We start from the raw sequence: 23,610 nt of genomic DNA on the forward strand, positions 1-23,610 counted from the left end.
GACCCTGTTTAGCTCCTCTTACCTGGGGTCAGTGTTCATTTTCAATAGTCATAAAAGCGTTCTGTTAAATCACTCGCAGAGTGGCTCGGCTCTTCTTCTCGGCTCTTGTGTTGGATTATGGAGCTAATGAGGCAGAGCCCCGCAGGAAGGGCCGGAGTAGGCTCACGGGGTTTCCCTGAGTTAGGAAGTACCAGAGAAGGCTGACTTGAATTAAAGGCCTGCAGAGGAAACAGCACAGGAAGAGCCAGGTACGTGAGCACAGAGGGTTTCTACCCTGAAGTCAGAAGGTAGTGTTAGGTTCCAGTCCATCCCACCCTTCTCTCTCTGCAGGCTTCACAAGCGCAGCATTCACCAAACCAATATTCATAAAAATCCAAAATGCAGTCAGGCCTGCAGCCAGCAGCATAGAAGATGAAAGAGGACCCGCTGCATGCCTTGTGGAATTTTCTAGACCTCAAAGGCAGAGAGGGGCTGAACAGATCCAACAGGGCAAAGGGGTTGAAGCCAAGCCTCAAGCAGGACCCAGATCAACATGACCTTGAAGAGTGCATCTGCTCTGGCCCTTGGAGATCTCCAAGAGACCCTGAGACAGTGACTGCCCTGAAGACACTCCCCCACGCACACACCTTTCTTTTCTTTCTGAATTAAAATCTGTTGTTTTGTAGTAAAATGTGCTGATTTTAAAAATGTTGAAAGATAGGCTGGAGAGATGGCTCAGTTGGTGAACTGCTTGCCATTCAGTTCAAGCATGAGGACCTGTGTTCAATCCCGACAGTTTAAGAGCTGAGCGGGCTGAGTACCCTTAGACTCCTAGTGCTGAGAAGACAGATGAGGATCCATGGGGCTTACAAGCCATGGCCTCTTCTTGTGGTTTCCAGTGTTAGGAAACCACCCTGCAGCCCAGTCCCTCCTCCCTGTCTCAGGAAGAGCAGGAAAATAGCTGAGGTCCACGGTTCGGATTTGCCCTGGAGGAAGCTGGGTTGCATAGACAAAGGAGCAGGGTCTCCAGAAGCTCCCATCTGAACCGCAATGGCCTCAGAACTCCCCAGGGTCTTCTGTCCCCAGGATCTCTATGTGCGTCTACCCAGCCCCTCAAACAACCCGCGGCCTTACCCAAAGTAAAGCACAGGACTGGCACTTTGGGGAGTTGGCATCCAGTTGTCTACCATTCAGTGTGGACAGGCACAACCTCGCCCACCTCTCTGTTTAACGCTCAAACCTGTGACCTTGGAACTGAGGCCACAGCAGAAGCAGCCAGGAGGAGGAGGAGGAGCCCAGCTCCATCTGTGGTATTCAGTGCTCCTTCAGGAGCCTGGCCAGTGGGTTTGTCGGTGCCTTTCTGCCCACTGGACTGCTCACCTGTGTCTCTGGCACTGTTGGACTGCTCTCCAGTTGGTTTTCTTGGGAATCAATGCAGAGTTTTGAACTTTCATCCACTTTTGGGCTTTTGAAATGCAAAACATGCTCGCTTTCAGTTAGAGGGCTGGCCCCAGGAAAAGCGGATCCCTCCCTTGGTGGCTGCACACGCAGCCTGTCATCTCTTCTCTTCTGCTGCCCAGCCTGGGTGCTGTTCAGACGCCTCAACATGGCCAGTTAGGTGGGGGTTTATCCACCTGTCAGCCCTGCATCCTGGGTACAACACTGGCTAGAGCATAAGAGGTACATGGAAGGGGCCCAGTGTCACCCAAACATCTGTGCACCTCCAGCTCCATAAACTCCAACTATCAATACTGTGTATGCTATCCAAAATGTCATCCAAAGAGCACAGCATCAGAAAGGAGATGAGTTCAGTTTATAGGAATAGCTACTGGGAAACTCCAGTGACAGCCAAGTATCCCACGCATGGTATCCCAGGCTACCACCTGAGCAGCCATGTCACATGGTGCAGCATCCCAGCACCAGTCCTTAGATGGCATGCAAGAACTATACATCAGAACCTCCTATAGAAGGTGGACCCTGCTCCATTCACACATCCCTGACTGCCGCTGCCCACCATTCCTGCGGTTGGCCAGTAGGGCAAAAGGCCTGTCCTGTCCCACCTATACTACATGTAAAGCATTCAGCTTCTCAGGCATGCCATCCCTGGTCCTGGCCAGCTTGCCAAGAGCACGGGGGCTGGCAGCTTTGGAGATGGAAGAACACCCAAAGAACAGGGTGGTGTGACCTCTGCCATGGTCATGAGCCCACCCCACCTACTCCTGAGATAAACACAGTGCAGGCCAGGGGTAGCGGAAGTTTTTTTGATGAGCTCTTCTGGTATTTGTGTTATTGATATACACACATAAGTAACTTTTAAAAATATCAGCAGGGCTTCAATGTCCATGGCCTAATATAGAATGCTGAACACCTGTCACACCCAGAGCAACGTGAGAACCTTTGACACTCGTGAGATGTGCAGTGGGGTGGTATTGAGAAGCCACAATCACTCAATCCCAAGGCACCTGGCTCCAGGGTAAGGAGATGCTGCTCTCTGAAACCGCTAGGTCACAATATTTTCTGTGCTCCCGCAAGCCTGGGCATCCATGGAAATAATCTAACATATAATGAGATAAGACCTGACATATAATCTGGCCTCAGTTTCCTCATCTGTGAGATGGACAGATGTCCCCGACCCATGCTCTCTGTAAGGCTGATGGGACCTCAGCTGTGAAAGTGCTTTGGGTAAAGGAGGAGCTCGCTCTATCCTAGGCGTGCCTTCTTATCTAGCCTATGGCCCTCTAGAGTCAGTTTGGGAAGGTGCCCCATGGCTACAGACAGACTCACAGCCTTCAGCTTTTAAAGGCTGGTGCTGGGCCTGCCCTGGTGACCCCACCCTGGTGCTGCACCAGCTCTCCCCAGACTCCCCTCCTTGCCTCTCCCCATCTTTTGGCTCTTCCCCACCTTTGTTCCTCCCCTCTCCTTCGCCCAGAACTAGAAAGTCTCTGGCTTTCCTGCTACTCTTGTTCCTTCTGGCAGGAAAGGCGACTCTGAGAAATGGCACCTCTAAGACTCTGGGCAGAGACACAGTGGAACATTGTGGGGGCCTAACCTGCCAGGCTGACAGCCAGATGTTCTACCATTGTGACTTATAGGGACTTCCTTGCTCTCTGGTTTTAATGGGAGGAGTTAGAAAGTCATGATTCCCCCTATCCCCTCCCCTCAGAGAATAGGGACAACCAGTGAGGATTCAGGGACAATGGGCAAGTTTCAGGCCAGTCTCTCCCGGAGCAGGGTGGCAGGAACTCAGCTGCTGTGGTTATACCAGTCTGAGCCAGAGTGGGTCTCCTGACCTACAAGGAACATGGCCAGCTCCTAGATCACTCCCACCTCGGTCTACTGAGCAAGCAGAAAACAGGAGTAGACTATGCCCTTTTGGTTTCTGTGCTAGGGTCTCCCTCCACCTGGAGCAGGTCATTCTTTGGTGACACAGCCCTAAGGCACATGATAACCAGGGGGTAAGATGATAAGAGGACAGAAAAGCATGAGATGAGAAGGTCTTTAAAAAGCTGATGGCTCATGTAAGCAAGTCTAATAAGAAATACATATTATTTGCTGTCTTCCTGAAAGGAAAAATGGGACAGGATCAGAAAAACAAAGAAACAACCTGTCATCTAATGGGACAAAGTCAGCAAGGGGCTATCCAAGCAATGTTGCACAAGGGAACCCAGGATAGCTCAAAGGTGTCAGACTGAGCACACAGTGCTGTGGTGACACATGACTCCAGTCTCTTCATGGGGAAAGATAACATCCCTCCTCTTCCCCTCCCCTCCCCTCCCCTCCCTCTCCTCCTCCTCTTTATTCTTACCAAGTTATTTTCCTTTGATACATCTTCTAGTTATTGAGAGCGAGCAGAGTGCTAGACCCCTTGGAAGGCACTGAGAGGCAGTAGAAAGCCAGGCAGAGGCAGTCCCTGTGATACTGAACCCTGCTGAATCCTGTCCCTACCTCCACCCTTACCCCTTCACACCCTGTCCAGTGCTTCCTTCTGAGTCAGTATACCTCATGTGATACCTGATCTTCTAAGAAGCCAGGCCCCAGGAGCACTTAGTAAGGCCATGGTCCTGACCCAAGAAGCAAGTGTGATTGACAGGCAGCCCAGGAAGATGCAGGGAGAGGAATAGAGCAGGACTGAGATAGGAAGGGTGCAGTTCACACACCCTGGTGTGAATGTGACCTTATAGGACTCAGAGGTGGGAGGCCTTCAGAGAAGCTGTGACCTATAGCTATGTAAATGCAAGGGATAATGATCTGAAGAGGTAGGAAGAGGGGTGGGCGGGCCTGGGGAACCATAGCACAGGAAGCTGGCCCTGGGTGAGGAAACTTGGCTGGTGGCAAGAGATGAGACAAGCCATCTAGGGTGTAGACTCTGGGCACACAGATCACCAGAGTCCAAAAGGCACAGCAGAGACACTAGGAATCCACTGTTGAAGTCTTCCAAGCTGCCCAGGGCCTGGCCCGAGTAGACAATCATTTGGTGACATGATGGCTTCAAAGACCCAGGAGGTATCTCAGAGTGTGTATATAGTAACTCCGCACCACTGATGGCACTGAAGGCCACTGGAGCCAGTCACCACCAGTGACTCCCAGTACTTTAGGGACCACTGAGCTGGGATTACAGCATACAATGGGGACAGATGGAAGCCTCCTGGGGTCATTCCCCCCCCCCGACCCCCCAGTCCTCAGCAGACCAGGATTCAGTGGGGATGTAGAAGGAGCCAGGAAGCACCTCTCTGTCTTCAGCTGAGCTTCTTCAGCAGATCCCGTGATCCTTTCCTTCCTGGTGGGGAGAGAGCAGAGTCAGGCATGGGGCCTCTTTGCACAAATGGGCTTCAGGTGGGCAAAAGGATCTGTGCAGAGTATCTTGTCTCCCCAGGCAGCCAGGTGGAACAGGGCGCTTGCAGGCAGAGAAGGGGTAAAACTGGACTCGCTAAGAGCAGGGCAGGATGATACATATGCAGTACAGGACAGATGGTAGTGTATCTGCAGGGCTTGTACATGAGATGGAGATTTATAAATAGCAATAGAGTCACTCCGTGGAATCTAGAGGGTAACTTTACCCAAAATGCTGAGCCCCTTTGAACCTGTTTTCATAATGTGCAAAAAAAAAGAAAAAAGAAAGAAGAAAAGAAAGAAAGAAAGAAAGAAAGAAAGAAAGAAAGAAAGAAAGGAAGGAAGAAAGGAAGGAAGAAAAGAAAGAAAAGAAAGGAAGAAAGAAAGGGAGGAGGAAGAGGAAGAAAAGGAGAAGGAAGAGGAGGAAGAGGAAGAAAAGGAGAAGAGGAGGAAGAGGAAGAGGGGGAAGAGGGGGAAGAGGGGAAGAGGAGGAAGAGGGGAGGAGGAAGAAAAAGACAAGCCTGCACTCAGCATGGAAACTTCTATAGGTTGCCAGCATAGATTTCTACCCAGGACCTGCAGCCTTCCTGTCATGGGAGCCCTCTGTCAGCCTGCCTACTTCTGCTTCAGCTGCCCTAGGAACCTCTGCAGCATCCCCGGGCTACAGGAGAGTGCTCATGTCTAACAACAAAGGCAAGCCATAGCACAGCTTCCCATAAAATGCAGAGGACCTAAGAAACTGATCCTCTACTGCTAGGAAGGGTGAGTTCTACCAGGGACACTGGCGGTGGCCCTCAGTCCCAAGCTAATGAGCCTCAAATCTCACTGTGGTGTTGATCCTACCACTGTTGCTCTCTGCAGCTCTGTGTCCAGTCCCCCACATGGGGAACAGCCACCCAGCATGGGGACATCAGACCAGGATGGCCAGCCATGCAGGATTGTGAGCAGCCCGCGTGTCAGACCACTCCTGTGAGTCTCGAATGCATATGAGTCTAGGATGTGTACACCACCCCTCCCTCGCCTGAGATGGACTGCGGGCACATCTCTAAACTAAAGCTGCCAAATGATGTTTGGAACTATGTTTTTTTTCTTTTATTTATATGATGCCTGGAATTTTTCTGATTTTGTAGGATTTGGAGGAGGGCTCACCCTGCCCGTAGTTCAATGTAGAATCCAAGCCAAGTGCCATAAGGGCTTCCCCCTCTGGAGCAGGGTAGGGCAAGGGCGGGGCAGAAATGAAACTACAGCCTAGATTGTTCACATTGGCCTCCTGCCGGCTTCCCTGGTGTGAGCAGAGATGTACCAGGAATATTTGTAAATGGCCGGGCTCACTGGTGCCAGCATGGTCAGTGAGCATGGGAAAGCCAAGGCTGCATCTGGAGAATAGCCAAGAGTTCAGTTTGGCTCCATCCAAGTAGAAGCAGTGGGAGATGAGGTATCAGTGGAGCTTAAATGCCAGGCAAGGGAGGGCAGATTTCCCATGAGAGACTTAGGGCAAAACACTGCCATCTTCTAGAGAAACAGGATCCTACCAGGGAGCCTCTATGGAGGAGATAGAGAGAAAAGGGTAGATTTGGTGAGGCACAGAATGGGTATACCCTAGGTGGGGTAGGGCCTCAACCCTCCCTTTTTTAAATGGCCCATTCGCTCAGCTGCCCAGCAGCCATGTGTGCATAAGCTAAGGCAGATACCACATGGCACTGCTGCCAAGAAGTAATTTGCCATGGGTCAAGATGTGGAGATTTCCAAGCTGACAGATGGTAGAGGGGTCTTGGGAGCGGGATCCGGAGGCATTTTTCTTACCAAGACTTGTCCTTCAACAAAACATGCATCCCAGGGCTTTCTTCCTCAAAGATAAATGAAAGAGGCTGGCCAAGACAGAGGAGAGAGAGGGGCGGGGGATCCCCGCACAAAGAGAAGAAACCCCTCAAGTCCCAGCACATGTTAAGAAATTTGCTGACGTGGTTTTGCCTCTCCAAGAGAAGGTTTCAGCAGAGGCTCTGTGGCATCTCTAAAAGGGGTGACAGTCAATCTCAGGAGGTCTCCCTCCCCCAGTCAGCTGCCTGTAGAGGGATCCATTCCCCACCAGGGGCAGCAAGTGGTCCAGCTCAAGGGTGCAACTGCCCCTGCCTAGGGAAGGAAAGCCACTTCTCGGAAGCAAAGAAACCATGCGTACTGACGTCATGATGGATGCGTACTTACGTCATGATGGATGCGTACTTACGTCATGATAGTGAAGAATGCCGTGGTTCCCAAATGGTGCCACTGCTGGTATCAGAGCCAGATCTTCTTGTTCTGGGGACTCTTGTGTGCCTTGTAATGCTCTGCAGAATCCCTGGCCATCACTCTGTAGAGACCAACCGGAAATTGACTTCTCCCTTCACCACCCCCATTGAAACCAAAACTATTGCCGGGCAGCACCAGAAATCTCCTGGGGACTAGAATAATGGTTCATGGAGAACCACAGACATAGACTGAAGGGTCCTGCCTCTTCCCCCCACCCTCCATTCCACTTCCCAACATCTTGTCCCACCCACCTTCTGTTCTGTTGTAAAGCTCCAGGGACTGGGGGTAGTGACACAGGCCTCTTCAGATTAGGACAGGAGGATTAAGAGTTCGAGGCTAGCCTGAGGTACATTGGTGAGTACCAGTCCTCAAGCCTCCGGCCCCTTGATTTTCTTCACATTCTCCCAGGGATCCTATTTTTAAATATCACTTGAGCATGGGTGTATTGCAAGGTTGCTTCCTAGCCTAGACTACTACCTCTCCCCTGAGCCCTAGGTTGAGGTCACACAGCTCGAGCCACATCCACCTACCGCAGCTGAAAGCAGCTCTCTATTCCACCTTCTGTAGCCTCTCTCAGTCATTCAACAAATAAAGCCAGCACCTGGCCAGGACTTCAGCCCAAGCTTGGTAATCAGCTTCAAATCTTCTCTTCCTATCAATCCCCACCTCTCATCTATCATCATTCCGTCAATCCGCCTCCAGCAGATGACCCAGATAGTCTGCTTTGCAATCACTCACGGTCTAGCCAAAGCCCTTGGCACCACAACACCATCCCCCTGTCAGCTCGATGTCCCCTCCACATACACAATGAGCATTGCCCCTTCTTCCTGACAGAGCCTCCTCCTGACGGGCTCCCCACACCAGCCTGGTTCTTGCCTCAGTGGCTCTAAGAATGAGGGCATAATGCAAATGTGACTGTGAAGTTTGAGGGGGACTACAGTGAGGACTTGGGCAAAGGGTTTCTTTGTTCTGTAGGCTCAGACATCCTCTCGACCAGCTCATACCACCGTAGGGGCACATATGTGTGCTATGAAAGCAAGGAGCCCACAGGGGACTGAGGTGGCATGCTGAGGATGCCAGAGCTTCCAGTGATTCCCTGATACCAAGGGATTAACCTGCCTAGGAAGTTGCCATCAGGGTGTCCTGTTAACACAGCTGGGGATTTCTCCTAATATGCAGATGCACATTCCTGTAAGTCACCTCTGCCGCCTGCCTGAAGTCCTCCTGTGACTTCTAAATGAAATCCAAGCTCCTTCAGTCACTACAGGGCCAACTCTGCTCCAGCCTCCTCTGGTTCCTGCCGTTATTAGGGCTCCAGGTCTGTTTCAGGCAGCCCCAGCAACCTAAGAGACAAATGCGTTCTAGAAAGATGGCTCGGTCAGTGAAGTGCTTGCCAAACAAGCCTGAGGACCTGAGTTCAATCCCCAGAACATACATAAAAGATTGGCATGATAGGTGGTTTTTAAAGAATTTTTAAAAAGCTAGATGATAACAGTATGCCTCTACAATCCCAGCATTTGCGGGGGAAGCAGAGACACAAGGTTCCATGGGGCTCACTGGGCAGCCACACTAGACTATTTGGCTAGTCTCAAGTTAACAAGAGACCCTGTCTCAATAAACAAGGCAAATGGCTCCTGAAGAATCACACACACATACACACACACACACACACACACACACACACACACACACACACACTAAATAAAACAAGCTTTAAAAACTAAATAAATAAATGAGGGAGTTGGCAGAAGGTCCAAGGGCCTGGAGCCCCTCAGCTGGTGTTCATGGGCAGTATGGGAAGCTGGCGTGAGAAACAAGTGCAAACTGCTCTCCAAAACGGACTGCTGATGCCTCGTTACAAAATGCAGCCATGACTGAGCATCCTCTGGAGGATAATTAACCAGAAAGCAGGCTATGTTTATTCATAACCCTTTCCACCATGGCTTCCCCCTTTTGCTTGCAAGACGCATGCCTGGACCTTGGGGTAGAGGTCAAATGGGAGGAGTTGGGGCCAGGGAAGGTGAGAGAGAGGGGGCTTCTGCTGGGTACTCTTGCCCCAGGACACACAGAGAGGGACTTGGACCACAGAGGCATCTTTTCTCCTAGAGAATGGCTGCCACTAAGAAAGGCCCCTCACAGCTTGCTTCTTCACTCGGGAAGCCAAGGGCGTGGCTGTAATCTGCACTTCACAAGGATGCTTGGGAAGGTATAGAGGGCTATGAGCTAAGCCAGCAGGGCCATAGGCTAAGGGGGCTGGGGGAGGAGTCTCCATCCTGGAGTCCCCTCCTCATCTGTCCTGACTCACTCAGGAGACCCTTCTTGGCACCCCATCCAAGCTGATTGTGAGCCTAGTCCTGACCTCACTGTTCCCTGAGCCACTAAGCTGCCTCCTGCCTTGGCCTCTGTGTTTTTCCTAATCCTCTCCTTTTCCTACAAAATGACCTTAGCCACACAACTACCAGGGTAATGCTTTAGCACATGCAATCCAGTGAGGTTTGTTACTGCTTTTAAAACCTCCCTGTACAGCTGGAGAGATGGTTTCAGTGTGAGGTAAGGACTAGAGTTCCCTGATCCACAGAACCCAGGTAAAATGCCAAGTGAGAGTGGAGGCCTGTCTATTCTTTAGCCTCAGAAAGTAGAACTGGGAGTCCCCAGAACATACTGACTAGCCAAAATCGGTGAATTCTGGGTTTGATTGAGAGACGTTGCCTCAGTGATTAAGATAAACTAGCAACTGAAGATTTCCAGCATCAACCTCAGGACTCCACATGCATGTGTCCATACATACATGTACACACATGTACCCAACATGCATGAAAAAGGAAAAAAGTAATTCCCTGACACTTCCCATCACTTCAAAGCGATTAGTCCTTACCTCAGCTCTGCTCCACCCAGTCACTTCCTATCCACCTGCAACTGTGTCACATACCCTGCATATCAGCCACACTGGTCTTTTCTTAGTTCCCATAGCACTTTAGTACACACATACACACACACACACACACACACACACACATACCAACTTGGAAGTTTGTTTAAACTCTTTCCTCTAAAGTATCCTTCTAAGGCATAAAGATAACTGAGTTGGTAGACTGTCTGCCTATCATGTACAAAGCCCTGAGTTCAATCCCTAGCACTGCACAAACAATATATCATATTACATGCTTATAATCCCAGCATTGAACTGGAATTAGAGACAAGGGGAGCAGAAGTTCAAGTTCAAGGGCTGACACAACTCATCAGTGATGAAAGGCACTTAACCAAGCCTGATGACCTGAAATGTATCCCTGGGACCTATATGGTGGAAGGAGAGAACCAACTCCTGCAAGTTATCCTCTGTCCTAGACAGGGGTGGGAGAATGTAAAAAAATATACCCCACCAAAAAAAAAATGTTCAGGCTCATCCTCAAGTACATAGCAAGTTCTGGCCAGCTTGGGATATCTAAGACCCTCAAAATGAAGAATGACCTTTCACCAGTCTCCTCACCTTTCAAGTCTCAGGCCTCTATTTAACTATAGTTGATCCAGAATCTATCCACCAAGCCAGGGAAGGCAAGAGACACCCACACACACACCCTCTGTTCTCCCTCTTCATCTTTTTCTTTGCATCCATCATGTTTGTGACCCCATCTCCTCTGTGTGTGTTTTCCCTGCCCCTCTGACATCCTCCATAGGCAGGGAGTCCGAGGATGTGGGGAGTGAAGCCCCCCCACAGCAGAGAAGACTTAGAACAGAAAGTGGATCTCCTGAGTGTGAAGATGCTCTGAGGTTTCAGGTCCTGTCCACGTCACCCTGCTGTTCCCTCAATAGAAGCACATTAACTTGTATTCCTTCTTTTTCAAGGGGGTGTGAAAGGTAATTACAATACCATCTGCTGCAGAAACCTCCAAATCTTGGTAGTATACCACAGGAAGGCTGAGTTTGCCACCCTCATCAAGTCTGACGGGGTTGGGCAGCTCACCTCAAATAGAGATGAGGAGACCATGGTCCTCACTCCTACTTATGCCTGACTATCACAGGGTACCTGAAGCAGGAGGCCAGAGTGTGGATAATGGCTCATTAATCAGAACTCTCCAGAAAAACAGAGCCAACAGGAGCCAGAAGTAGCAATAGAGACTAAGACAGCAAGACAGACAGACATAGATTCTGAATAAGGAATTGGTCTACACCATTCTAGAAGCTGACAAGTCCCAAGCTCTTCTGGTAACAGGCTGGAGTCCCTAGAAAGACTAACAGTATTGATCTCATTCTGAAAGTCAGGAGTTTTAAGATCCAAGAAGGACCCGCTTATGAATTATTTGTCTTGTTTCTGGGACAAAATACCCTGACAAAAGTGAGGGAGGGAAGGAAGGAAAGGTTTATTTCGGCTCACAGTTCCAAGGTACGGTTCATCATGGCAGCAAGAGCCAAAGGCTGCTCATCACATTGCATCTGCAAGAGGAAGGAAAGATCAATGCTGATGTTGAGTTCACTTGCTTCTTTCAATACATCCTGAGACCCCAGCCCAAGGAATAGTCCCTCCCACAGTCATACATGCCCACCTCTGTTAAACTAAACTAGATAATCCCTCAAAGGCATGCCCAGATGATTCTAGATGCCCTTTCTAGTTAACTAGTCTAACATGCCCTGTCTAGTTAACCAGTCAATATTAATCATCATGGCCAACATCCTACCACAATGGCCTCTCTTATTCAGCCTGCTTATTCTACGTAAGCCTTTGACTGACTGAATAAGGCCCACCCACATAGAAGGGCAATCTGCTCTACTCTAACTACAGATTGTAATCTTCCTCTCCCCCAGAAGCACCCACACACAGAGTAATGATTGAACAGATATCTAGCACCCTATGACCTCATCAAGTGAACACACCAAATCAGCCCCCGCCCCCTGTAGTGACACTGAGAATATAGCCAGGAATGGTCACCCCTGTGGATAACATCCAATCATATGTGTCCCCTGACTCCAAGAGAAATGGTGGGGTGAACACTCAGGAACCTGGAAAGGGCACACAACAGTCCTTTCCTGGGGGTGTAGAAATTTCTGTTTCTCCTTCTCAGTCCAGAATTCTACACCCACTCTGAGAGATCCAGAGCAATTCCTGAAGTGCAGAGTAAGTGGTGTAAGTAAAGATGAACGCTGATGTTGCTTGCTTCTTTCAATACATCCTGAGATCCCAGCCCAAGGAATAGTCCCCTCCCACAGTCATACATGCCCACCTCTGTTAAACTAATCTAGATAATCCCCCAAAGGCATGCCCAGATGATTCTAGACCCTATCTAGTTAACCAGTCAATATTAATCATTCTGTAATTAAAGAAGATACATTTTAATGTCCCTTCTCCTAATGCCACCAAGCAGTAGGCAGGTAATGTTTGCCAATATCATTGTTTTGGCAGCACTGTGGATTGAACAGTTTGAAGCAGGCATCCTAACCACTGAGTAACACACACTTTGCATATATCCTGAACAGAGGTATTTCTACCTCTGTTGGGTGAAGTGGGAGACACATAGAGTAGCCTACCTCATTGAGGCATCCCCAAACACAGAGATGGGGGGGGGGAGAAGGAGGGGGGTGGGAGAAGGGAGGAAGGAGAGGGACAGGGAGAGGGAGAGGGAGGGAGAGGCTGACATGGAAGCCCTGAGTTTCCTAGATCAACACTGCCCTCTTGCTCCCTTCAGTAGGTGCCTCTGCTGCCTGCCACACTGGGACAACCCATAACACCAAGGAACAGGGACATCAAAACCTAAGCACACTGCTGTACTAACTTCTCCAGACATGATGACATTCAGTTTTCCAGAAAAACCCAAAACGTGAACAGACCCCAAAACTTGGAAAGACTTCCAGGTGACCCTGCCCCTCTGCACAAGTCCATTCTGTAAGCAAAAAGAACCCACACCAGGCTGGGCAACTAGAAAGGACGTGGTTCTACCTTCTGCATTGAGTACACAGGAGGAGCCCAATCATAGAGGGCAGCCAGGAACTGTGGGAGCCAAGGATCTCACCCTGCATCCACAGACAGTCTTCCCTCTCCCCCCACATTCAAGATTCATCTCTGCTGAGCTGTGAGCTCCGGCTTGGCAGGCACTGGGCCTGTTTTGCTTGCTAGTTCATTCCCACCACATCTTGGCAGGTAGTAGGTGTTCAGGAAAGAATAGCTGAATGAGCAGGAATCCTTCGCCTGCATAAAATTACTTATTCAGTCACTTCTGTGTGCCCAGCATTGTATGAAGCATTGAGGATACAGAGGTAATAAAACAGGTCTGGTCTCTGTCTGTATGCAACTCATAAAGATGTTTGTTTACGCTGGAGACCACAACTTGACAACTAAACTGTAATGAAGAGTGAAGCAACACCAAGCCACGTAAGTCAACTGAAAATGTAAATTACCTATAACTCTATGGGTAATTAGCTAATAAGTTTATTGCCAACTCCAAAATGAGGCAAGCAAGAGGAATGGGGACAACAGCAGAAAAACCGAAAGTGATTATGCTTATGGAAGCAGGTTGCATCCAAGTGCCCTCTTGTGTGGCTTTAGAGCAAACCCCCTGCATAGACTGGCTGCGCCTTGGTACTCAAAGCCTGTGTCAAGATGACATGCTCTAAAATAACCCAGCCCCAGTCTCAAGTCTGTGAGGCTTCAGTGGGTACTTGAAAGGAGCCCAGCATGACAGTTTTCTGATGGAGAGAACAGAGGGAGAAAAGGATATACAAACCTGGATCCTATTTCCAGCACACAAACACACACACACACACACACACACACACACACACACACAGACAGACAGAGACAGAGACAGACAGATAGACAGAGACAGAGACAGAGAGACAGGGAGACAGGGAGACAGAGAAAGGGAGAGGGAAGGAGAGTGGGAGAGAGGGAGAGAGGGAGAGGGAGAGGGAGAAGGAAAGGGACACCATCCCTGAGCACAGCCCAAGCAGTTCTATTCTATAAAGTCCAGTTGAAGTCACAAAGTCTAGGGTGTTGGAGACCTTGGATTCACACTCAACACTTTACATCCTTCACATTGTGCCCATCACAGGAGTGACACCAGAGTTTGTCACACAGTGACCACATGTCCTTTGGTGACACTAAGGTCACATGAAGAGTACATCCACCCTCCAAGGAAAGTGCATATGAACAGAGGTTGCCCCTAGAGACCGAAGCACCTGACTTGGCTAGCCTAGTACTGTAATCCTTCAGCAGATTGTACTGAGCCTCGGTCCACCCTTCAAGGCTCCCAGATATTGGGGTGGGGACTGAGGATATGGTTCAGAGGGTCAAGCACTTGCCACACAAGTATGAGAATTAGAGTTCAGATCTCCAGAACCTACATAAAACCAGATGCTGTAGTGAACCTCTGTAATCCCAATCCTCCAATGCAAGATGGGAGGTGGAGTCAAGAGAATCCTTAGAAGGCAAGCTATTCTGGTGTATGCAGGGTGAACAATGAGAGACACCTGTCTCAAACAAGGTGGAAGGCGGGCACCAACTCCTGAGGTTGTCTTCTGACCGCAGGTGCTGCTACGTTTGTGAGTCTCCCTGCATTCAAGTTTCACTGGGAGAGGAACTGATGTGGAGACAGACTCAGGTCTCCAGCAGCTGAGATCATATGGCCTCCTGCTTTCTGGGAAGAGGGGGGTTAGCCTAACATGAGGGTCTCTAGGTTCTTAACTTCTTGAAGAAATGAATTCAGTCAAGAGACAGAAACAGTTTAAGCAGAAGTTTATTTGACTAGAACACTCCAAAGATAGTCCATAGTGAGAGAGTTTGTTTCAAGGTGGGGCAGCTGCCAAGTGGGTCTGTAATGTGAATTTCTAAATCTGTGTGTGGCGCGCTTGTGCGCAAACCCACGGAGTCCAGAAGTGTCAGATCCCCTGGAGCTGTAGTTACAGCCACCTAGTTACATATTAGTTAAACCACCTAATATAGGTGCTCTCAACCAAACTCAAGTCCTCTACAGCAGCAAACTACTAAGTCACCTCTCTAGTCCTAGGCTGCAAATTGTAAAGATGCATTAACGAATATTTATGATGTAGATGGCATGCTCATGGGATTAGCTAACCGTGTTTCCTTTTCGTCACGGTGGACTTGATTTTCCTTTTAGGGTATTTCTTCCCATGATCCTCTAGAAAGCCAACCACAGGAAACGGAAACATGGTAGCTTGGATGAGGGGATAGTCTCAGGCATTTGAACAGTTGGCGCACAATTGACGGTGCTCTTTGGGAGGTTTAGGAAATGCGGCCTTGTTGGGGGAAGGTGTGTCACTGGAAGCGGGCTTTGAGTGCCATTCCCAGCTTTCTTTCTCTGTCCCTGCTGCTGCTGACATCCCTGTCTCCCCGCCGATGACAGAACCTTATCCCTCTGGAACTGTAAGTCCTAATAAACTCTGTAAGTTGCTATGGTCATGGTGTTTCAGCACAGCAATAGAAAAGTCACTAATACAGGCATTATGTAAGCCATCACGCAGATGAGCTAATGATGTAGATCTTGTACGGATGGAGACCCTGTGTTAGTGTATTTGTGGGAAGATGCTTCTGGAATAGCTGTAGCTTTAGGGATGTTTAACCACAGGGGCAATCTGACCACCTCATTACTCCTCATTTACCCAGTTTCAAGTCTGCTTAAGGAAGACTTCTGGGTTCTTCATGGACACCCTTCTCTCCAACATCTGTGAAGGTAGGAAGGTGGAGGCCAGTGCCTACAATACTTTGCAAAAAGCAGGGAAGTAGAAAGAGGTCTAGGCCTCAGCCTACCTATTATGTGCCAGGCACCATGCTAATCACAAACAGCACCATAGCTACAGGACAAACCACCCAGCCATGAGAGCCACCCTTACTGAAAAGAGGTCACTTGTGCAGACCTGACAGTTGTCCCAGTGTATGTCCTATCTCCTCACACCAAGGGGAAGCAAGAGAAAGACCATGTATGCCGGAAAGCCTGAGCCATAGTACACTAGGTGCCCAAACTCTGACCACCTGATTTTCTTACCCTCCTTAAAGTCCTCCATCACCTGGCAGCTCTCCAGTGCCAGATCTCATAGCAGAGGCATCCATGTCCCTATGGGCACAGAGCACTGCTCTGGTTTCTATATACAAGCACATAAATGTATGCATCAGCACATTCATACACACACACACACACACACACACACACGTGCGTGCGTGTGCGTGTGTGCTTTTAAATACAAGGAGTAGGAAACCAACTAGTACATAATGTCCAAGACAGAGTAGGTACAGTACAGGATCAAAGATTCTTCCAAATTCTGCATGTTGCATCTGTGGGTGACAAAGGGCCACTGATAGCTTTGTTCTGGGAGGAGCGATAGAGATTTACAGGGGCATTAATTAAGTTAGGAGCATATTTCACTGAAATGCCTGAAAAGAAACTTGAAAGAGGAAAGGTTTATTATGGCTTACAAGTCGAGAGGATCATTCCATTATGACGGGGAAGCTATGACTATGAAGCCACAACAGCAGGGGTAGGAAGCCAGCTGAAGATAGCAGAGTTAACAGGAGGTTGGGCTGGGCTCCAAAGCCTGAGGACCCTCCCTTGGTGATCCACTTCCTCCAGCAAAGCTCCACCTGCTAAAGCTGATGGGGAACACTTCACCTTGAAGCCACAATAAGAGAGGGCGGAAGCTTTTGGAAGCCACTGAGTTAGAGAGGCATCATGGGGGAAGCTCTTCGGAGGCCTGGCAATCCCTGGTGCTTCTACTTGAGACATATCTCTTACGATAGTGAGCAAATGGGCAAAGAACAGAGACAGAAAACCCTGGAGGGCAAGGATGCAAAACAGGTGCCACCTGCAGGATGAAGGGGCTCTGCAGAGGCACCCACTCAGAACTGTCTACTCAGAGCTGTAGAATCTAACAGTGTATAGGTGGCACTTAATCATTGTTAGCTTGATTGGTTTTAGACCCACCTAGGAGCCACACCTCTGAATGTGTCTGTGAGAATGTTTCCAGAGAGGTGTAACGGAGGAGGGATGTGCTAGTTACTTCCCTACTGCTATGATAAAACAAGACCAAAACCAAAAGCAACTTATGAAAGAGTTTATTTTGGCCTACGTTTCCAGAGGGATACCGGTCAGTCCGTCATGGTGGTGAGGCATGGCTGTGAGCTGAGAGATCTTGGCTCCAAACTCACGCATAAAGTAGAGAGCAAACTGAGAGCAGGATCTCAAATCCCATCTCTGGTGATGTACTTCCAGCAAAGATGCACCACCTGAAACCTCCCCAAATAGCACCACCTACTGAGAACTAAGTATTCAAAGTCCCTAGCCTATGGGAGCTGCTTCTCATTCAAACCACCTCCTGGGAAGAACAACCCTGAATGTGAGCAACTCCCCATCAGGTGGGGTCCCAGAGTGGGGAAAAAAAAAAGAAAGAAAGAGACCACAAGCTGAACATCAGAATGTGTCTCTCTCTGCTTTCTGCTTCCAGATGCAATGTGTGCAGTGCTCTCCTGCTACCGAGCTTCTTCCCAGCATGGTGGGGTATATCCCTTCTCAAACCATAAGCAAAAATAAAGCCTCCCACCTTAAGCAGTGTCTTGGTTTGGGTTTTACTGCTGTGAAAAGACACCATGACCAAGGCAACTCTTATAAAGGTCAACACTGGGGCTGGCTTACAGGTTCAGAGGTTCAGTCCATTATCATCAGGGCAGGAAACATGGTAGCATCTAGACAGGCATGGCGCTGGAGGAGCTATCTACTCAGAGTTGTTCTAGCATCTTGTTCTACATCTTGTTCCAAAGGCAACGAGGAGAAGATGCTGTCTTCCAGCTAGGAGGAGGATCTCTTTGCCCACCACCACAGTGACATACTTCCTCCAACAAGGCCACACCTACTCTAACAAGGCCACACCTCCTAATTGTGCCACGCCCCGGGCCAAGCATATTCAAACCACCACACACAGTTTCTTGTCCATATTTATTCATAATGATGAGCAAAGTAACTGACAGTGAGCCCCTTGGCCTCCTAGCCAATTTTTTTTTTCATTTTATTGATATCTTCATTGAAGACTAAGGGAAGGAAGGGACCTGCCCATGGTCCCTCCACTTCTCAGAAGCTGAGCCAGGTTCAGAGATAAGAGGTCCTGTCGTGTCCACTTGAACCCCAGCTCCTGACTGCCGCCAACCCCAAGTTTACCCCAGAATGCTAACTTGCCTGGTCTTCTCACTCAGCCTGGAAGCAAGGTCTGCCAGGGAAAGCTTGCTGAACAGTAAATAAAGAAACCAGGGTGGGAGAGGAAGGCTCAGTAACCGTAAATCTCTTTAGAATTTTAAAAGGAGCTGGGGAATATTGACACGAATTAAATCCAATAAAACATTCATTTAATTAAACTTTAAATGATCCAAATATTTGCTGTTTGGTTAATATTTGTGTAGCTGACAGGAGCAGAATTACGATGGTTCTGTGGGTAATCACGCATTCTAATTTTGCACGAGTTTTTCCTGCACAAAGTCTATGTCTTCATACATACCAATGATCTGGACCTCAACCGACAAAGATGCATCACCCAGCCACTGAGCCGGGAGAGTCACAGAAGGTTCCCACTGCCCTGACCCCAAGTCATTTGCCTTGTTTGTATTTGGCCCTATATTTCAGGCTCTACCAGACCTTTTTTGAAAGTTGGGACCCTAGGGGTCCCATGAAGGATGGGATTCTACAGTTCATGTTGGAGCCCTGTCCTACATGAAAGCCAGTACTGGCCATCCAGAGCTCTAATCCATGAATGATTGCCTGCCTCTCATCCTCTGCTTCACACTGCCTTGCTTTGAGATCCCCAGGCCCCTTCTTATCTTGGAAGGCAATGGCTGCCAGGCCTCTCAGAAGCCTCAAGGGTGCCCACTATACTCACAAGAGCCCACAGAGGTTTAAGCAGAGGGGCACCACTGTGCATGAGTTACCTAGGGATGTGATGCTGGCCTCTGGGGAAATCACAGCAGAGAAGTGGAGCACAAGAGAACAGAAACTCTGGTGATGATCGCTTGGCCTGTCTTTCTAGTTTGGAGGTTGGATGCAGAGAGTGGTGATCCCTTTAGTACCTAGCCTCACTTCTTCTCCTGAGGCACTGAGAAGAGGCAACTGAAAATCCCTCCATTGGTAAGCCTGATCCATGCTGACAAGTCCACATAGGCATGGATGTTCTGGGTATTAACAGAGAGCTCCTCTGTGCAGCTTCATCCCAGCTGCCCTCCAGGCTGGCTTCCAGGGAAGTAGCATGGCTTCTCTCCTGCTCCCCCTAGTTCCAACCAGCAGGACCTCCAGGCTATAAAGGTCAGCCATGCCATCAGCCATGCCCCATCTAAGTTGAGCCTCCCACAACCCCTTGGCCACTAGCATACCTTCAGGCTGTGGTCTGGCTCACAGGATGGCATAGGAGAGTGCAGTATCTTTCAAAGCCCCTTGGGATCCCTTCCTCTAGGTACCTGGGAGACTCTCTTCTTACTCCCATAGTACCCTGGGGCAAAAGCAGCATTCCACCCATCTTCTTGCTCCCAGAGCACAGTGGTCATCTGATGAGGAAGAGCTCCTTTCTCCAGCTGAGAACCCTGGCACCTGAGCTCCAAGGCCCCCAGAGCTCAGTGGAAAGGAACTGCACAATAGTCCATCAAATTCTCTGTCTCTGTCTCTGTCTCTGTCTCTCTGTCTCTGTCTCTCTCTCTCTGTCTCTCTCTCTCTCTCTCTCTCTCTCTCTCTCTCTCTCTCTCTCTCTCTCTCTCCCTCTCCCTCTCCCTCTCTCTCTCCTTTCTCCTTTCCTCCCTCCCTTCTTTTCTCTTTTCCTCTTTTTCTCTCTCTCCCTCCCTCTTTCTCTCTCCCCTCTCCCACCTCTTCCTCCCCTCTCTCCCTGCCTCCTTCCCTCCCTTCCTCACCCCTTCCATCACATCCTCTTCCCCCTCCTCCGAGTCTGCAAAGCCTGGTTCTTGGTCTTGCCACACAGTCTGTACCCTCTTTTTTCCTACCCTGAGCAGTAACACTCCTGGCCCAGAGGTGGGAGGGCAGCAGGCAGGCCGTGATTTAAGAAGAAACTGGAAATGCACCTCTATAATGTTTGTGAAATATTATGCCGCCCGCGTCTGCATCCATCACCCAGTGCTTATCTTTCCTCGCACTGGCTCCTTCGCTCCAGTCACATTTTTCCTCAGAGTGACCGCCCCTCCCCGCTGGCCTCTCAGCTCTTGAGCTCCTTTATTTTCATTTTCTCTGTTGTTCACCCATACATCCAACAAACGCCAAGGGAACGCCTTGTGTACAGCTTGATCATCTTCGCAGGCCCAGAGCAGGGGCGCTAAGTGGCAAGGAAGGGACCTGGTTGCTGCAGATCTGATCTCAGGCACCTGCTTGCAACTTGCACTCTGCAGTTCGCTAAACCTGCACCTCTTTTCTGTCCTGTTCCCCTCCCCCACCTTCTGGCAAGAGAACATGTGGTCCAGATGCACTGCCTGAGGTGCTGCCACTCCAGCTCCTGGCTCCCAGCATCCCACAGAGCTCAGCTCCCAGTTTATGCTTTGTTTCCAACACTTTGAAGGATATATCTGTCAGGGGATATATGTCCCAATACAAAGGCATAGTGAGATAGCATAGCACCTTACAGTTTTGCCAGCACCGTATACTACAAACAGACACCCAAAATCACTCCCAAGCCAATCTGCCTCCCCGGCTCCTGAGAGGACATAGAGAAAGAGCAAGGGACACCTGTTCCATCCCCTCCACTCTAGCCTAGTCCCATGTTTGCATTGAGCAGACTGGATTTGATTAATTTTTCATAAATCCTGAGAGTTTCAGAAAGCCTGGGGGGTGGTGTGGAAATATTTTAGATCCTTCTATGTTTGCCTAAAGAGTGACCAGTCTCTCCATGCCAGTTAGCAAGCAAAAATGGCAAGGATTCATAATTTGGTCTGCCTGAAGAACTGAGAAAAAATACATAAATAAATACATAATAATGAAAGGCCACACTGCATGGTCACAGAACAGAAATCCAAACCCAAGCTCAGTGAATCTTCAGACAGAAACAGACTTTCAAAGGTCAGCCAGTTCGTTCCATAGCCCTCAGACAGTGCAACCTTTAAGCTACCCCCAGATGGACGACATACCTGTCGGCTCACCAACAGACCTTGACCATACGTAGCAGATTCCAACTTCATTAAGCCGCAGAGCTCCAAGCAGCATACCCCACAACTGGCTCTGTGATCTCTCAGCTGGGTGGACCTTTTGGGGCCTGGCAACTGGTGTTTTTCAAGTCCACTCACGGAACCCATGGCCCAGATGTTTCCCCTCCACCTTAGCCAAATTCCTAACTGGTTTTGATACATGGAACCTTTCAGACCTTAGACATCATTGTAACTGATCACCCAGCAAGGGTGTCTATCAGTGTATTTAGCTGGCACATTATAAGCCATTTCTGGGGGCCCAAAGCTCCTCTTGGCCCTGCCCTTGAGTGAATCCATAGCTGTTTACCTAGAGTTGGGATTTGACCTCTGCGTCTGCCTCTGACCACTCTCTCCTCTCCCTCTACAGAGGTGATTCAACTGAGCCTCGCCCCTGAGGACAAAGTCAGTGTGACCACCGTGACTGTGGGCCTAAGCACAGTGCTAACCTGCGCTATTCGTGGAGACCTGAGGCCACCGATCATCTGGAAACGAAACGGGCTCACTCTGAGCTTCCTGGGCCTGGAAGACATCAATGTAAGTCAATGAGTGCCACTGTATGTCCTGGGATGGCAACTTGTGGGGCACCATGTGGCAATAGTGGCAGAGGGCTTCCTTTTAATAGGTCCATGCTCAGCCTGGCAGCTTTAGAGGATCCAAGTCCCTGAATGTACAGAGGATGCAATGAATAACCAGTTATCATCCTGATGATAGTAATGTCTAGTCAAAGGAAAGGGGTTATTGACCGGGAGGCACGTGGCCAGGGCAGGTAGCACCTGGCCAGAGCCCTGTTTTACCAAAGGCCTAATACAGGCCCTAAGATCTGGGATCTGGGATCTTAGGGGATCCCAGACCCCAGCCTGGGATCTGGAGAGGAACATTCTGTGTGAGCCCACTCTCATCCCTCACAGGGATGGCTACAAGCTGTCAGAGAGAACAGCCAGGCAGAAGGCTTCAGAGTCAGACAGAGATGCTGGCCAGGAACTATAAGGGTGTGGGCGGGAGGGTGCTCTCTATAGAGGTCCAAAATGAGCAGAGTGGCTAGTTGAAGGGAAGGTATGTGACAGATGAGGTGGGAGGTGACAAGTGAGGCCAGAGGAAGCTTGCTTTGAGGACCTTCATCGTTGGATAAGTACATGCAGATTCAAAGGCCTTCAAGCTGCCTCCCTCCCCCGATGGACATGTAGGTTATTCAGTCGAGAGTAGTCCTGGTTTAGCATGGAACCAATCACAGTGTCCAAAGGCATTTACAAACTGATGCCAACTGTGAGAGCTTCTGTACATATAAGACCATACACCCAACATACACACACATGCACACATATACACATATGCACACACACAGAAACATACACACATCACAACCCAACACACACACACAAATAGACACAAAACCCATACAGCATACACACAACACAACACAACACACACATTCGTCATCAGAAGAGAGCAGGTAGGTGAATTCACATAGCCTGATACTGGTGTGACCAATAGGAATACTTCTGGACCCTGAAGAGCCAAACAGCTAGTTCTATACCAGCTTTGTGATTTTGAGCAATCCCTGGGCCTGCTGATCCCTGGTAAATTTATCTCTGGGAAAGCAACCTGGGAAGCCCCTCCCTTCCACTGCACTTCAAGAAGGCAAGGACTAATACATCAATCAGTGTAGCTTTGGCAGAGGGTTGATGTGGCGACCTAGTCATCAGCAATGCTACCCATCTTGGCGAGATGTTGGGATAGCTGTGGGTCTTGGGCTAAAATAAGAGGAGTACAGTTTTCAAGCAGAGGAGAGTGCCCTGGTCTTCTTGATTCGGGACAGAACAGTGGGTCTAGAATAGGATGTTTGTGTCAGAAAAGAAGACTCCTGGGGTAAATGGTCAGATCCCAACTCTGTGTAAAGCGCTAGAATAGGGGGTGGGGTAGAGAGGGACCTGACCTTTATAAACCGTGTGACCACAAAGGAGACTGATCTGAGAGGGTTCGCCATCGCTGCCATTGAACCTGTCTCACGGTAGAGTAAGCTTCCCATCCCTGGGGACATGCAAGCACAAGCAGAGACTGTGGTCAGCAATGCAGCCAGCCTCAAGATGGCAGCTAGACCCATGATCTGAAGATCCTCCCAGTGCGGACGGAGTCTATCATGGTTTAAGAGGTCTAGCCCAAAGTCTATGTGCCATTTGAGTGGAGAGTCAAGACTCTGGGCCCCTTGGGGTGGAGCCTGCAAACCACAGGAGAAGCAGCTAGAAAAGAGTGACCGCTCTGGAGTTTCTAGCCTGGCAGAGCCAGCTGAGGAACATCCTCAGCCATCTTGTCACCCCAGGCAGGGTTATTTCCCTGAGATTTCCTCTATGTGGTATGGACAG

General features: G+C 49.4%; 1 protein-coding gene across 2 annotated transcripts in view; it reads left to right on the forward strand.

Moving 5' to 3' along the window:
- Fstl4 (follistatin like 4) overlaps positions 1-23,610 on the forward strand; it is a 446,213-nt gene that overhangs the window by 366,281 nt on the left and 56,322 nt on the right. For both annotated transcript variants that reach the window (XM_031352066.1, XM_031352068.1), the window contains exon 7: positions 21,618-21,784. In XM_031352066.1, the coding sequence (XP_031207926.1) occupies positions 21,618-21,784 (167 nt within the window). The remainder of the gene's footprint in view (positions 1-21,617; positions 21,785-23,610) is intronic.

Source organism: Mastomys coucha, unplaced genomic scaffold (assembly GCF_008632895.1).
Source record: "Mastomys coucha isolate ucsf_1 unplaced genomic scaffold, UCSF_Mcou_1 pScaffold5, whole genome shotgun sequence".
NCBI classification, from domain to species: Eukaryota; Metazoa; Chordata; class Mammalia; order Rodentia; family Muridae; genus Mastomys; species Mastomys coucha.